At 44.8% G+C, this 17475-nt stretch overlaps 1 protein-coding gene across 6 annotated transcripts in view; it reads right to left on the bottom strand.

Annotated features, from left to right (window-relative positions):
- Positions 1 to 17475, bottom strand: part of ASB9 (ankyrin repeat and SOCS box containing 9) — a 261642-nt gene that overhangs the window by 230466 nt on the left and 13701 nt on the right. For 2 of the 6 annotated variants that reach the window (XM_028492536.1, XM_028492537.2), the window contains exons 3-5: positions 13006 to 13113; positions 8556 to 8706; positions 6710 to 6844 (exon numbers count right to left, since the gene is read on the bottom strand). In XM_028492536.1, coding sequence (XP_028348337.1) covers positions 6710 to 6844; positions 8556 to 8706; positions 13006 to 13113 — 394 coding nt within the window. Of the gene's footprint in view, positions 1 to 5026; positions 5285 to 6709; positions 6845 to 8555; positions 8707 to 13005; positions 13114 to 17475 lie in introns of all 6 variants that reach the window. The other 4 variants (XM_007121899.3, XM_007121900.2, XM_028492535.2 and 1 more) reach the window with 4 other exon arrangements.

Consider the following 17475-nt stretch of genomic DNA (forward strand, 5'->3'; position numbering starts at 1 on the left):
TTACCATATGATCCAGCAATCCCACTACTGGGCATATACCCAGAGAAAACCATAATTCAAAACGACACATGCACCCCAATGTTCATTGCAGCACTATTTACAATAGCCAGGTCATGGAAGCAACCTAAATGCCCATCGACAGACGAATGGATAAAGAAGATGTGGTACATATATACAACGGAATATTACTCAGCCATTAAAAAGGAACGAAATTGGGTCATTTGCTGAGATGTGGATGGACGTAGCGACTGTCATGCAGAGTGAAGTAAGTCAGAAAGAGAAAAACCAATATCATATATTAACGCATATATGTGGAACCTAGAAAAATGGTACAGATGATCCAGTTTGCAGGGCAGAAATTGAGACACAGATGTAGAGAACAAACGTATGGACACCAAGCGGGGAAAGCGGCAGGGGCGTAGGGATGGTGGTGTGATGAATTGGGCGATTGGGATTGACATGTATACACTGATGTGTATAAAATTGATGACTAATAAGAACCTGCTGTATAAAAAAATAAATAAAATAAAATTCAAAAATTCAAAAAAAGAAGAGTGAAGTAGCCACAGAAGCTAAGGGTTTCTGGGAGCAACCAGAAGCTGGGAGAGACAGGGAGGGATCCAGAAATAAATAAATAAATTAATTAATTAATTAAATTAAAATAAAAAAATAAAATTCAGTTCCTTGGCCACCCTAGCTAAATTTCAAGTGCTCCACAGCCCCATGTGGCTCGTGGCTGCCATAAAGGACGGCACAGATCCAGAACATTCTCTCATGGCAGAAGTCCTGGTTGTCAGAGCTGGTAGCATTACTGAGGGCGTACTCACATACTGCCACACAATTGGTTGTATGTCTCAGGCGTCTGTGTCTTGTGTCTCCAACTAAACTGCATGCAAGCAGGGTTGTGGCAGCTGCTCATTAGTAATACACTACATTTAGGACTGAACTTAAGTGGATGAGGGCCAAATGCACAGTGAGTTTTTTCTTAATAATCTCTTTCCACTAGAATCCAGCTATTTCTACTGCAAAAAGAAATCTTTCAAGTTGTTGAAATACCTATTCCTAAGGCACTTCCCATTGAGCTAAAGGTATAAAAGCTTTCAAATACATTAGCTCTGAAGTACTCATTTAGTCATTCAGTTATTGTTAAGATTATGGACTACTCTTATTGATTCACTAATGGGGGCTTACTCCCAGCTGTGCTGACTCCTTTTAAAAAGTAGACTCCAGTAACAGCCTGACATCAACTCTGAAGCTATGGTCCCCACAGAGACAGGATTAAGTGACTATTAGGCTCCCAGATTGGTCCATAAAAAGCTATTTTACCCACAGTACAGCTGTCTTCCTCACAGCTTCTTTTATGAGAAAAAAGTTCTTTAGCCCAAATTAAGCTCCAAATGACTTCTTTAAGATCATTTTGTTAGTTGGGAGATGCTTACTACAATGTTCTAAATTAAAGCAGTCTTCAAATTTATAAAAGTTGCCTGGAAGGTTACTGTAAGTGGCTGTCTGGGTTTTTTAACCCTCTTAATTTGCTTTCCATATGAAATTGTTGAAAAATAAATGAAAGTAGAAAATATTTAATTTAACAGGGCTTCAACTAAAGGTAGGAAAATGTTATGCATTAATTATGCTTAGTATATAACACAAATTACCCCTCACCTGAATGCATTTTTAATTATATGCGACTATCACAAATCCACTGTGTCAGATGTAAAATTAATTTTGACTTTGAAAATTCTTGGATCAAAAAGGGGTAAGTAAGTCACATCTATGATAAATAACCAAAACTGAAATAATATCAAATGCCACAATCTCAAATCTCCATTTGCATCTGCTTAAAATGCTTCACATTTCTCACTCTTCCTTACCAATAGCACCAAGTGTACATGTGTGAAAGGAAAAATCAAAATGGACTCAGTATTGCTAAGAGAACTCTCTAAAATGGAGCCAGGAGGCCACTAAGGAAGTATGACTGATGCATGTGTCAGCCTGGATGGAATCTGACCTTTTGACCCAATGAAGTCATCAGAACTGATACCAAGCAGGACCCTGTGGGGCTCCTGGGCACAAAAGCCCTTCCATGTCCCCCATTTCTTAATTACAGGAAATAGGCTTCATTCAGCCTCCCTGACCTTCCCTGAGTTCCAAGGAGCAGGTTCCAACCGATGCTAATTAGGGAAGGGAGGGGATGTGGAGACAAGGGAGGAAGAGTCAAGAGAAACAACAGTGCAGCCTTGGGGCAGGGTCCTGGTTCCCCTCAAGGGACACACATAACAATATCTTTGAGCTGTTTAGCAGATGCTGAAGCCCCCACCCGGTGGGAGAAATTAACTGCATGCTGACCACAAGCACAGAGACCCCAGACCAGCTGGAACCAGAAGGTTCCAACTTCACCACCAACCAATCAGAAGAACGTCCACGAGCTGATCACACCCTCTTTGAACCATTACTATAAAACTCCTCACTACCCCCCCTCCAGGTCGGGACACAGTTTTGAGGGCATTAGCCCACCATGGCCCCCTTTGCCTGGCAAAGTAGTAAAGCTATTCTTTTCTACTTCACCCAAAACTCTGTCTCCGAGATTTAATTCAGTGTCAGGGTACAGAGGCCAGATTCGGCTTCATTTTCCTATAGCATTACCGCAAGGTACAGGATAAACTGGGTTGCATACTTCTCAGGTGATGGAGAACAAGGAGAGGTAGAAAGAGACATATATACAAGGAAAGAAAGAAAGGGAATATTTTCAATCAGGTCCTCAGAGCACAATCAGAAGGTCCCTGTTGAAATTTAGGGCACCTTCCAGATATGTTCAGTGTACTCAAGGCGTATATTAATGAAGGATTTCCCAGTGTGCTCAAAGCATTTATTAACGAGGTGCAAAAGGCATAGTGTGGGGCAACTGAACTTAATCTCCTCTCACTAAGGCACTTTGAAAGAAGTTACTAATCACATGTGCTAGATACAATGTCAGGCCAAGTGCCAGCATAAAGATGAATATAACCCAGCTTGAGTTCTATTCCTTTTTTTTCCTTCTGATTTAAAAAAAAAATTAAAACATTTCTGCGGGCCCCTAAAAACATGGTGGACCCCACACATTGCGCCATCTGTGCCTGCTGGAGAAATCGGCCCCGTCTATAGAGATACAAATTTTTGAAAACAAGAAATTGTCTAAGTGCGGGCAGAGTTGCCCGGGGGTGACCCCATTGCTTCTCATAAAGGGGTTTCTATTGGACTGTTCCTGTGCCTCGGCTCGGGGAGCACAGGCCTTGTTTGGGGGGTCCCAAGGCAGTCTATGGCCACAAGTACGTTGGGGCAGTGGGTGTAGCAGAAAGAAGGATTCAGGGGCCACTTTACAATCCTGCCCAGAGCCCTAATTCTCAGCATGTGGGGAGAAAATAACCAGATTACATGACATCAGAATCCTTCTGGGACTTCCCTGGTGGCTCAGTGGTTAAGAATCCGTCTGCCAGTGCAGGGGACACGGGTTCGAGCCCCGGTCCGGGAAGATCCCACACGCCAAAGAGTAACAAACTAAGCCCGCGCGCCACAACTACTGAGCCTGCGCTCTAGAGCCCGCGAGCCACAACTACTGAACCCACGCACCTAGAGCCCATGCTCCACAACAAGAGAAGCCACCGCAATGAGGAGCCCACGCACCGCAACAAAGAGTAGCCCCCGCTTGCCGCAGCTAGAGAAAGCCCGCGCGCGGCAACAAAGACCCAACACAGCCAAAAATTAATTAATTAAATAAAATAAAAAAAGAATCCTTCTAGTAGGGAAGCCTGCTTCAAACTCCCACAACCCCTAAGACTCAACAAAGTCCACACTCCGGTAAAAAAAAAAAAAAGCAGGTCCTGAGCTGGCTGCTCTCCACGTCTAGGGACAAGGAAGAATGCAGTCTGAGGGGTCTCTGCTCCCCACCCCAGCCCACCCGTGACCTCGCAGCCCAGGGAAGTGCCCCTGCCCCCTTGCACACTGCTCAACCCCAGTGTTTAGTGGTTTGGGTCAGGAGTGTCCGTTTTTATTTATAGAGGAGTGTGGACTCAGTGTTGATTAACTTATTATATTGGATCGGCCAAAAAGTTCGTCCGGATTTTTCCATAAGATGTCACAGAAAACCCGAACAAACTTTTTGCCAAACCAATAGCAAATGTCTTCCGATTGCTGGGCATCATGAAAGTAATACCGTGTAATACTCAATGAGTTGCATTCTTACCCCCCATCCCAGAAGCCAAATGCCCAGTAGTTCAGCCCATCTGTACTGCAGTAAGACATCCTGGGGCATTGTACAACCCCAAAGACGCTTCTGCTGCATCACTCTAAAGCATGGCTTACAAATACCCTATGATATCACTTATATGTGGAATCTAAAATATGACACAAGTGAACTTATCTACGAAACAGAAACAGACTCACAGGCATAGAGAACAGCCTTGTGGTTGCCAAGGGGGAGGGGGGAGGGGGGAGGGATGGATTGGGAGTTTGGGGTTAGCAGATGCAAACTAGTATATATAGAATGGATAAACAAGGTCCTACGGTAGAGCACAGGGAACTATATTCAGTATCCTGTGATAAACCATAATGGAAAAGAATACGAAAAAGAATGTATATGTATAAGTGAATCACTTTGCTGTACAGCAGAAGTAAACGTAACATTATAAATAAATCAGCTATACTTCAATTAAATAAACTTAAAAAAAATAAAGCATGTCGTACACCTGAAACTAACACAACATTGTAAATCAACTATACCCCAATAAAAATTTTAAAAAAATACAGCATGTCTTAGGTAACTTTAACATTTTAAAACAATATCTTAATTCTTTGAAAGCTGGCCTATCCCACATATGAACATTAGATCATCCAAACAGCCTGTCTCCAACGTGCCAAAGAGCAGGATGGTTATTTACTATATAACCAGTACTGTACCTCGCTGAATACTAAACTAGCTCAGCTCCCCACGTTTGGTGAAGGCAGAGCACAATCTTTTTCATAAGACCCGAAGTCAGAACTCGGTAAGTACCTGCCTCCTGCTAGAGCCCACAGGAGTCTATGGATTAGGGCTTAGATTCAGGCAAAGGAGAAGCACCTTCTCTCTGCAAGAAGAGCTGGCTCAGGGGGCTCTCTGGAGGCACCAGCTCCAAGGGACGGTGGCCTTCAGCATCCCTGGCCTGGGTGTCTGCTCCAAAGTCCATGAGCAGGCAGGCCAGCTCCCCACTGGACGCCCTGGCCACCGCATGCAGAGGGGAATCCAGCCCCCGGCCTTGATTCACGCTCGCTCCTAAACAGTCACGAGAACAACAGAGTCAGCCAAGGAGCAGAGCGCAAGCACCCCCTTCTCAAAGCACTGCACCTCTACATTCCCTAGCAAAAGGGCATCCATAGCAGGCACAGTAGCTCTCCTGAGAACACAGGAGATGACTTGATTCCATTTAATAATACGGGGAAAATGCCACTTGACGATGTGACTGGACGTACCACATGAGCTCTGTGACATATGAGGTTGAAAACCTCGCCTCTGAGCACTCTACACAGGTGTGACACATGCAAGAAGAATCCTGGGGGCATGAAAGCTGCACATTCATTATTAATGGAGCCCACATATTAGCCAGTACAGGCCGGAAGTGAGGCTAGATGGTGAAATCTCATCTATGGCAATTATCCACATTTACACGCCGAGCAACTGCCGTGAGGTTTAAACCAGAGACTTGGGACCACGTGATTTGGACGGTGAAGGGCAGCCTAGATTGGGGTGGCCAATCCCAAGATCACAGGGAAGGTGGCTAAGCCCTCCTCTTCGGGGATAAGGTAGAACGCGAGGACCACCCCCACCCAATTCCACCCTTACACTCTCAACAAATCCCTGCCCCAGTGATGTGTGTGGGGACATATGACTTTGCCTGAGCCGCTGTCCCTCTAGTAAAATGGGAATCTATGTCCAGTCAACAGATGTTAACTGAATCGTTCTTGTATTGGTCTTAGCTTTGTGAGGGATGCCAGACACGGCCCCTTCCTGACTAGGAGCTTAAGATCCACCTAGGGTAATAGAAGAAAGAGAGGGAGAGGAGGAGAGAGAACCAATCTCCTAATTCATGGTAATGGCTGCCAAGTGAGTAGAAGGCGATGAGAACCGTAAGAGCATTCAGCGGAGGGCAAGATTACTGGACTTTTAAAGAATAACCAGGACTCTAATAATTAAAGAGGTGATGAAGTGGTATCCCAAGTGTTGAAGAAGGGGCTGGATAACAGGAGGAAGGTGAGAAAGAATGACGCGACCTACGACTTTTCAAAAATATAATATTTACAATGGACTAAAAATGGGGCAAGTTCTATTTCGAAATCAAAGAGAACTGGTGAAGGCGGCCCCAAATCTGAAGACTCAGCCCTAATCCAGCAGCTGTGCAAGTTACGCAGGGCCTAATAATATCAATGGCCAGAGGGAGGGAGGAGAAACTAATAATCATTGAGGACCATCCTGGGAGATGTCATCATCATTATCATTATTATCACTATTCTCCTTACAAGTGAGAGAACTAAAGTTGAAACAGTTTAACTAATTCCCCACGGAAACACAGTCAATATGAACTCTGATCTTCTCCGACTCCATTGCCCGTGCTCTTTCCTCTGCTACAATAGAAAGAGCTTTCAAATACCTTTAATTTGCTTTTCATTTACTTTCCTTGTTATGTTTTGCTTTTGGTTTTACCTGATTCCAGAAGCTTCTTGGCACAGGCCACCTGCAGATTTTCACAAGCCAAATATAACGGTGTGCCCAGGTGGCTGATGTTACGGTCAACGTCGCCCCCATGAGCCACAAGAGACTCAATGCACTCCACGTGGCCTGCAGCCCAAAGTGGGAGAAAACAGTTACAACACAAATTCTCATAGCTAGGGAAACACCACCTCACCCATTTTTTGTGTGTTTAAATTTTCCAACAACTTATCCAGCGACCAAAAGCTATTTCCTCTGTTTAGAATAGGGACTGATCTTCAAGCCTGTCACCAGTTAATGGGTTGACTATAAGATGGCATCTGTAGCTCTGGGTGGAACTCCACTTGAGTTTACCAGCCACGGTAAGCAACGAGCAGCCACCCACCTTTTTCAATTGTTGGTGGCTTTGTAATCAGTCTGATTACAGAAATCAAAGTGAGCGCTGAGGAGAGGTATGAAACAACAGGGACTAAAGGTGGACGTGGAGAAGAAAGGGCACGGAGTGGACCGTGGGACAGGGAAGGAAAGTTACAACCTCACCAAGGGCAGGCCCTGGGACAAACAGGCCACGGTGGGCACAGGCGAGGCTGAGAAGAAGGTGCCAAATCCAACGTGAGTGAGGCCCAGGGTGGCCAACTAGGTTTGGTGAAAGCAGAATCACTCTTCTGGTCTAGGACACTTGGTCTAGGACATCATACTTGAAACATTGCTCCTTTGCATTTATCTTGCTGTACCATTTTAGCTCTATGTGTCCAGTGAATATGATGAGTTAACATGTCTCCTCGTCAAGAAATGCCAGTGCTTTGGGAGACAATTATAATATGGGTGGATCCAGTCAAATAGGGCCGCTGTAAAGATGATGGGAAGCCGTTTTGCGAAGCCACTGCGGAAATAGCCCTCAGGGCAAGGTACGGTCATCATGATGTTGAGGAGGAGGAGAAATATCAGAGAAAAGCAAAACTTACAATTTTATTTTTTGTCTCAGAGTTGAGAATAGCAGGACAACTGTGGCTTTATGAAAAGAATTATCCCAGATGAATAAGTTCTGGGGATCTAATGTACAGCACGGTGACTACAGTTAATAATATATATACTGTATATACTGTACTTTAAATTTGCTAAGGGAGTAGATCTTAAATGTTCTCACCACAAAAAAAGGTAACTATATGAGGCAATGGATGTGTTAATTAACTTGATTATGGTTATCCTTTCACAATGCATACGTGTATCAAATTATCACACTGTACACCTTAAATATATACAATCTTATTTGTCAATTATACCTCAACAAACCTGGGGGTGGGGAGACTTACCCCAAACTGTATATAACATCTTATGTTTCCCAAAATTGAAAGTCTGTTTCACTCAGCAAACTTAGGTGGCCCTGGGACAATATTCTTTAAGGCCTTAAAACAGAAGACTATAATTTGTTTTATAAAATAACTTGACTTTATGGGGTCATGGGCTCAACAACACATTCCACAAATTCTGATGGATAGTCTGCTACATGCCAGGCCCTGTTCCGGAAACACAGCAGTGAGCAACATTCCAAATGTTCTAGAAGGGTGCTTCTCAAACTTACTGTGCATCAGAAATCACCTGGAGGGCTTGTTAAACAAAGCACAGATAGCTGGACCCCACCCCCAAAGTTACTGATTCACTGGGTCTGGACTGGGGCCCAAGAATCTGCATTTGCATGCCAGGTCAGGCTGACGCTTCTGGTCCCAGGATCCACGCATTGAGAACAACTGCTCCATGTACCTCCTTTTCCTTCTTCCCTTAAACAATAAGATGTCCCTTGAAGGAGGGGGTGGAAAACTTAAATTCGCAACAGATTTACCTCTCTTAGCAGCTTCATGCATGGGGGACGCCAGATCACTCTCGGGGTGGGGACTGGCTCCATGCTGCAGAAGCAAATTCACACAGTCCAGGCTGCCGCTGACACAAGCATTAAACAAGGGAGTATGCCAGTCTGTAGTAACACCATTCACCTAGAAAGAAAAGCTCCAGCATGAAGGCGGGCGGTGGGGTATCCTGGATGCAGGCCATTTTCATTTTCATTCAGACCATTCTCCACCATTTTCAAGCTATTATTTCACTTGTCTGAGCCTTAAATTCCACAGCTACAAAATGGGGACAAAAAATAACAAATTCCCCAAAATTGTTGTGAAAAACCGGATGAGGTATGGAATGTAATGCACCAAGAACGTTCCCAGACCAGGGATCGAACCCGTGTCCCCTGCAGTGGGAGTGTGCAGTTCTAACCACTGGACTGCCAGGAAATTCCCACTAATCACCTTATTTTAAACATGCCATCCTAGAGCCATCCCACACCAATCCAATTTCCCCACAGAAGTTAGAGTAACCTTTTAAAATTGTTAATGTATTATTTTTTTTTAATCTAAAAATATCACTTTCGGGGGCTTCCCTGGTGGCACAGTGGTTGAGAACCTGCCTGCCAATGCAGGGGACACGCGTTCGAGCCCTGGTCCGGGAAGATCCCACATGCCGCGGAGCAACTGGGCCCGTGAGCCACAACTACTGAGCCTGCGCGTCTGGAGCCTGTGCTCTGCAACAAGAGAGGCCGCGATAGGGAGAGGCCTGTGCACCGCAATAAAGAGTGGCTCCCACTTGCCACAACTAGAGAAAGCCCTAGCACACAAACGAAGACCCAACACAGCCAAAAATAAAAAATATACATAAAAAATATATATCACTTTCGGGACTTCCCTGGTGACACAGTAGTTGGGGGTCCACCTGCCAATGCAGGGGACATGGGTTCAATCCCTGGTTCGGGAAGATCCCACATGCCACGGAGCAACTAAGCCCGCGCGCCACAGCTACTGAGCCTGCGCTCTAGAGCCCGCGAGCCACAACCGCTGAGCCCATGAGCCACAACTACTGAGCCCACGTGCCACAACTACTGAAGCCCGCGCGCCTAGAGCCCGTGCTCTGCAACAAGAGAAGCCACCGCAATGAGAAGCCCACGCACCACAACAAAAAGTAGCCTCCGCTAGCCGCAACTAGAGAAAAGCCCGTGCGCGGCAACGAAGACCCAATGCAGCCAATAAATAAATAAATAAATAAATTTAAAAACATCACTTTCATCCAAATATAGAGTGAACACAGGCCAAAGATTTTATTCAGCTCATTCATTAATGAGGGAACCAGTAAAATGGCAAGGATGGCTAAAAGGAGAATTTATATAGTCAGTCAATGCAATGCTGAAATAAATTTGCTAATAGATACAAAACTGGTTAATATCCTATAGGGCCATAAAACTATAATCGCTGGGGCTATCTTTTCTAACACTGGAAACCAGACTGAAACTTACAAGTTAACATCTAACTTCACAGTGTTTGGGCTATAATCGAAGGGCAAAGAGCAAAGCCAAATGCAGATGCATTTTCCTCTATCAAGGAATTCTTTGGTGAACCTGTTAAACGATGATACTGTGAAGACAGGGACGTCATTCTCATGCCCTATTTCCACGCAAGGCCAGGACTAGTGATGCATGAAAGATGTCCAGGGTGCAAACTTTAAGCAGACACTCGCTCCCAGGGTTACAAAAGTGCTGAACGACCCTGAGACTGAGCAGCTCTTTAGAGTTTGCACCCTGGGCTCCTTTCTCGCCTCTGCTTAGTCCTGGCCCTGTTTCCAAGTTTGGGGTACGTTTTCTTAACCAAAATATAAACCTCATGATGCACTCATCTATGGCTCTCGGCTGCTCTCAGGACAAAGCCCATTTTCTTGGCATGGTCAGCAAGCTTGTTTGTGTTCTGACCCCTCTCACCTGCTCTACTCTGCTGCTATAAGGAATTATTTTTTTTCAATTTTTAAAAAATTTATTTATTTTATATATTTTTGGCTGTGTTGGGTCTTCGTTGCTGCACATGGGCTTTCTCTGGTTGCGGCGAGCGGGGGCTACTCTTCGTTGCGGTGCGCGGGCTCCTCATCGCAGTGGCTTCCCTAGTTGCGGAGCACGGGCTCTAGGCGCGCGGGCTCAGTAGTCGTGGCTCGCGGGCTCTAGAGCGCAGGCTCAGTCGTTGTGGCGCACGGGCTTAGTTGCTCCATGGCATGTGGGATCTTCCCCTCCTCATCGCAGTGGCTTCCCTAGTTGCGGAGCACGGGCTCTAGGCGCGCGGGCTCAGTAGTCGTGGCTCGCGGGCTCTAGAGCGCAGGCTCAGTAGTTGTGCGCACGGGCTTAGTTGCTCCGCAACATGTGCGATCTTCCCGGACCAGGGCTCAAACGCGTGTTGCCTGCATTGGCAGGCGGATTCTCAACCACTGCGCCACAAGGGAAGTCTCTAAGGAATGATTTGAAGGAAAGATTTGAAGCCCCCACTTTCACTTCTAGGCCTTTACGTTTGTTGTTCCCAGTGGGTGGGAAGTCCATCATTTTCCCCAACCCACCGTTGAGCTGACTAACTTCAAAAGGTCCTTTAGGTTTCAACTGTAACATCATTTCCTGTAGGAAGCATCTTTTGACTCCCCCTCTCCATCAGAAATAAATGGGTTAGGAACACTTCTCTGTGTTCCCAACAATCCCCTTCCTATTAATACTTATTACATTGTAGTAGTTGGCAAAATATGGCCACAGATTCTCCGCCCAGGATGCATATCCCTTTGCAGAGTGGCTTAGTAACTCCTCCCATCCCAAGACGGAGACTATCTTTTCAATCCTTGAATCTGGGCTTGCCCACATGAATTGGTTTGGTCATTGGGACAGTTAACAAGTGTGATGCAAGCAGACAGCTTGCCCTCTTTTGCTGCTCTTGGAATCCCTGCTACCATGTGAACAGGCCTGGGCCGCCTGCTAAAGGATGAGAGACCACGTAGAGATTTTCTGTCTCCCCAGACCTCCCAGCCAAGATCGTCATGAAGTAGCCTGCCCCAGCCCATCTATCAGCTAACCTCAAATGCCTCGGTAAGCCCAGCTGAGGTTAGCTGAAGCAGCCAGACCAGAAGAGCTGTCCAGACAGCACAAGGAACTGTGAGACAAATGGCTACTGTCTTAAGTCATTAAGTCAGGGTGGTTTGTTACACAGAAGAAACTAACAGATTAAAAACAGCATACTGTAATTGCCTGCCGTGGCTGAGATACTATGCATTAAACAAACTCATTCCTCTCTCTTGGGCCCAGAGGCATACTACACTTGCCCGCCTCCCTGGCAATTAGACATGGCCTGAATTCTGGCCAATGGGATATGAGCAAAAGTGACATGTGTCACTGCCAAGACTGGCCCTTAAAAAGCTTCCATTCACAATCCTCCATGTCTTTTCCCCTTCTAGCCATCGGGAATGGAGCACACATGGAAGCCACTTGTTGAAGACAGTGGAGCAACAGGATGAAAGGAGCCTGCGTCCTTGAATCACCCTTGGAATAACAGCCACCCAACTGGAAACACCCACACTGGAGTCTGAGTTGAACAAGAAATAAACTTTTATATATGAGGCTACTGAGATTTCAGGGTTTATGTTTTGAAGCAGTTAGTGTTACATGCCGCCATGTACCTGTTTATCTGGTCATCTCCTCATTTAGTTTAGAAGTTCCCGAAAATCTTTATCTAGAGTTAGGCACATAATAAATGCTCAGTACAGACTGGTTGAGAAAAGATGAGAAACCCATACAGAATTTCCTGATCAGATGTTCCCATCACTTCTGAGCAAGAGTGTACTTAAGTTAATGGAAGATCTACCGGTCCCTACTTTCAAATTCAATGATTTCGTGTCTTCCTTCTCTAGAATCTCATTATGTCATCTCGATTCCCATTCTCCAAATAATAATCACATGCCTTATCCCTCTCAATCCTCACAATACCACAAAATATGCTATATAATTTTTTTTGGCATTTTCCCTGTTTTTTTTCCCACATATATAGACTCTAAAGCTTACAGGCTAAGTAACTTGTCCAAGTTTCCAATGTTAGTAAATGGTAGAGATGGTCTGGGACCATTATTTAGGTCTTATGGAGCCAAATGTCATGTGTTTTCTACAATATGTCACTACCTTCCAGCCACAGGAATGAAGGTAGAAATCTAACAGCTATTTATTAATAGTGACAGTCAAAGAAAATGATATAGGCTCAGACCATGACTTTCTAGCTAAAAATGCAGTATTTCATCTACCACTAAAGTAAATACGCTTGATGGACATAATACTTTTGAAAAAGAAAAAAACCTTCATATTTCAAATCAGGCTAATCAAAAACGCTGGAAAGTATTCAGAAGGGATAGAAATCGTCATTTTTCAGTCATGGTGTCTAAGGTGTCATTTGAGCTGCACTTACCTGAGCTCCATGCTTTAATAAAATGTTTGCACAGGAGGGATGACCTCCGAGACAGGCTTCATGGAGCGGGGACACACGATCTGCCGTGACGAGGTTCACAAGCCACCCCTGGGGGAGGGGAAATGGGTAGAGTAAGGGATGCAAAGCAACAGTTCTGTAGGGTTGGGTTTCAGCCATGAATTCAGTACAAGACAATTCTTTTAAGAGTTAACCTGGCGGGCTTCCCTGGTGGTGCAGTGGTTGAGAGTCCGCCTGCCGATGCAGGGGACACGGGTTCGTGCCCCGGTCCGGGAAGATCCCACGTGCCGCGGAGCGGCTGGGCCCGTGAGCCGTGGCCGCTGGGCCTGCGCGTCCGGAGCCTGTGCTCCGCAACGGGAGAGGCCACGACAGTGAGAGGCCCGCGTACCGCAAAAAATAAAAAAAAAGTTAACCTGGCTCACCTATGTTAAACCATAATGGAAAAGAATATCAAAAAAAGAATGTATATATATATTAATATATATATAACTGAATCAGTTTGCTGTAGAGCAGAAATTAACAAACACATTATAAATCAATTATACATCAATTAAAAATTTACCAAAAAAGTTAATCTGGCTCATAAAAAAGAACGAAATAATGCCATTTGCAGCAACATGGATGGACCTAGAGATTAGCATACTAAGCAAAGTAAGTCAGACAGAGAAAGAAATACCATATGATACCACTTATATATGGAATATAAAATATGATACAAATGGACTTATCTACGAAACAGAAACAGACTCACAGACATAGAGAAAAGACTTGTGGCTGCCACGGGGGAGGCGACTGAGGAAGGGATGGATTGGGAGTTTGGGATTAGCAGATACAAACTATTATATAGAGGATGGATAAACAACAGGGTCCTATTGTATAGCACAGGAAACTATATTCAATATCCTGTGATAAACCATAATGGAAAAGAACATAAAAAAGAACGTATACATATGTGTAACTGAATCACTTTGCTGTAGAGCAGAAATTCACACAATGCTGTAAATCAACTATACTTCAATTAAAAAATAAAATAAAAATAAAAAAATAAAAACCCAACAACTTAAAAAAAAAAGTTAACGTGGCTCAAAATCTGACAGTACACTAAGGTATTGACAATGATGTAAAAAAACAAACAAAAAAAAGGAACTGTCATACTGCTGGCGGGAGTGTAATATAATACAACCACTCAGGATAACAGTTTGACAGTATCTATTAGAGTTGATGACACACACACACCTATGACCTAGCCATGTGACGACTGACTTCCAACTTGCTCTCACTCTCTCTTGTCCTCTCACTTATTGGCTCGTTGTTTTCATGAGGGCCATGACAAGGAACTTAGGGCAGTCTCCAGGCAACCGCCAGCCAGGAATTGAGGCTTTTAGTCAAAAAACCCAGCAGGGGGCTTCCCCGGTGGCTCAGTGGTTGAGAATCCGCCTGCCAATGCAGGCGACACGGGTTCGATCCCTGTTCTGGGAAGATCCCACATGCCGCGGAGCAACTAAGCTCGTGCGCCACAACTACTGAGCCTGTGTTCTAGAGCCCGTGAGCCACAACTATGGAGCCCGCATGCCACAACTACTGAAGCCCGCGCACCTAGAGCCCGTGCTCCACAATGAGAGAAGCCACTGCAATGAGAAGCCCGCGCACCGCAACGAAGAGTAGCCCCCGCTCGCCACAACTAGAGAAAGCCCGCGCGCAGCACCGAAGACCCAACGCAGCCAAAAATAAATAAATAAAATTTTAAAAGAAAAAAGAAAAAGGGCAGTTTCTAGTGTGTGTTTAAAAAAAAAAAAACAAAACCCAGAAGGAACTGAATCTTGCCAACAGCCATGTAAGAGAATTTGGACTGGGGTCCATCCTTAGTCAAGCCTCAAGATGCCTGAAGCTCTGGTCCACACTCTTATGACTGCAGATTCATAAGAGTCCCTGACCCAGCTAAACTGTGTCTAGATTCCTGACCCATAGACACTGGGAACTAACACATGTCTGTTACATTAAGCCGCTAAGTTCGGGATTTCTTATATACGTACAGGTATATATAAGAAATACGTATACATATTTCTCATACATACGTACAGATATATATGAGCGCACTCCAATAGCCCTGGACTAATAATACAAGCCAAAGCATTAGGTGAACCTCCACAGACAGAGGCAGAAAGTCCCGAGGCTGGGGGACAATTACATTCTCACTCTAGTACGCTAGGGCTGAATGAAGAAGCAAGAAAGTGTGTGAAAGGCCCTGGGATTCTTCATCCTCTGGGAAAATGTGCTCTCCAGGAGCCCAATCCAAGCAAAACATCAAAGAACTCCAGGAGAGGCTCCACAGACGCCCCTGATCTTGGAATACATTATCTATCCCTAACAGGAAGAAATCAGGTACAATAAAAGTTCTTTTCCTTAGGGCATGTCAATTAAGAGCATGGATAGTTTAATTAACATCTTGGTAATATATTCTACCTTTTCTTCCCAGAATAGTTTAAATTTGCCTAAAATCATTCCAATAAATTATTTCACTCACCATCATTCCTAACACACATTCTTCTACTTCTGTGGGCATTTACGAGTCAGCCCCCTAGTCATGCTGTCCTTTGGACTTTTACCCTCTGACTGGCCAGCTCATGCATTTTGTTTTTGTTGTTTGTTTGTTTGTTTGTCTTGCGGTACGCGGGCCTCTCACCGTTGTGGCCTCTCCCGCTGCGGAGCACAGGCTCCGGACGCGCAGGCTCAGCGGCCACGGCTCACGGGCCCAGCCGCTCCGCGGCACGTGGGATCTTCCCGGACCGGGGCACGAACCCGCGTCCCCTGCATCGGCAGGCGGACTCGCAACCACTGCGCCTCCAGGGAAGCCCCAGCTCATGCATTTTGATACACACCTGGACATACACCTGAGTCTACAGGATCTCAAACCCAGAGCCTTTTTAGGTGGGTCTGCAAAGGGGTTCTGGGAGACTCAAAATCACCTGCTTAAAAATGAGAAATTCCAATATCCTTTCTACTACTTTGTCATCCCAGCTCTGCTGTATGCAGGGAGGGATAGGACTGTATCTTCCCTTCCTTCATAACCTCAAATTCCATCTGTATTCGATAAATGCCTACTGACCCTCTGACTCGAGAAGAATTTGAGTTATAGCATTTATTCCCTTCACAAGCACTGCCCATGGACTTCACAGTGTGGCATCTGCTGTTTTATTATTGTCATTATTATTTTATTAGAGGCATCCCCTCAAAGATCTGTTCTCAAATCCTTTTCTTCCCCACTCTCAATGTTCTATATTTGTCCAATCTCTTCCCCACACACTACTAGGGTACACAAGAAATTCACAGCAAAATGTTAACTGCATTTTTCTCTGTGCGACAGATCCTGAGATGAAAGAAGACTGTCCTTTAAAGGAATTCTTTATTGTGTTCCGTTAACTGCACTCACCACTGCCATTTCTAAATCATCATTTAGGTGCTTATACATAAATCCGGGTAAATGAAAATGTAAAAAAGGAATTATTCACAGTACAAAAGTGTTCACCACCCATTACATATTCACATTACAACGAAGTTCCTTTAAATTAAGTTTCCCTTTGCAAACTGAGGACTGTATTTATAGGTACAAGTTTAACTTTAAATGAACTGTGGGAATTTGTTTGAATTATTGACAAGGCTGAATCATATACTATTATAAGGTAAATTTTAACCCATTACTTCAGAGAGGGTCCAGTCTACAGTGGGTTCTCAGTTAAAAAAATGAATAGCTTATCCTTAATTGTTCTATCATCAATTGTCTGTCCCCTAATCTCAGCCTACAGTCAGAAGCTCTTTCTGATGGGTCCTTGGGGTTGTACAATATCAGGGCACCCGTGGGTGACACAGTGCTTAGTACCCGGCAACTTTCTGTCCCAGCCCCAAATCATATGCCTACCCAGGCTGAACTAACTGACTACAAGAAGCTGAGGCTTTATCCTTTGCCCTGCCCACATTTATCACTTCCTTCTCTACACTCAGCAGAAAAGAAGATCATGAACACCTATCGTACTCACGTTCATCAGAACACATCACTTCCTTCCTACTTTACCAAGGAGGTCAAAGCCATTTGATGTGAGAACTTCCTACATTCCCTTTCTCCCCACCCCTAAAATCTCTCTGCATTCCTCCAGTCTTCTTTTCTCCCATTGCTCCTTTCTTTGAGGCAGAAATATACGAGCGCACTCCAATAGCCCGTGACTGCACCCGGGCCCCCCCAGCTCCCGCCACCCCCGTGACATTCCTTCATCCACCTTGTCACATGCGTCCCCTGCTCTCTCGAGATACACTTTCTTTTTGCTTTCAAAGTCTCCCCATCCCTCAGTCCTGACCCTCTGCCAAGCATCCATCCATGTGCTTCTTCCCTTTGCTGCCCCCTCCTTTTTTTTTTTTTTTTTTTTTTTTTGGAAAATAGTCTATCCCAACTGTTGCAAC

Source organism: Physeter macrocephalus, chromosome 7 (assembly GCF_002837175.3).
Source record: "Physeter macrocephalus isolate SW-GA chromosome 7, ASM283717v5, whole genome shotgun sequence".
NCBI classification, from domain to species: Eukaryota; Metazoa; Chordata; class Mammalia; order Artiodactyla; family Physeteridae; genus Physeter; species Physeter macrocephalus.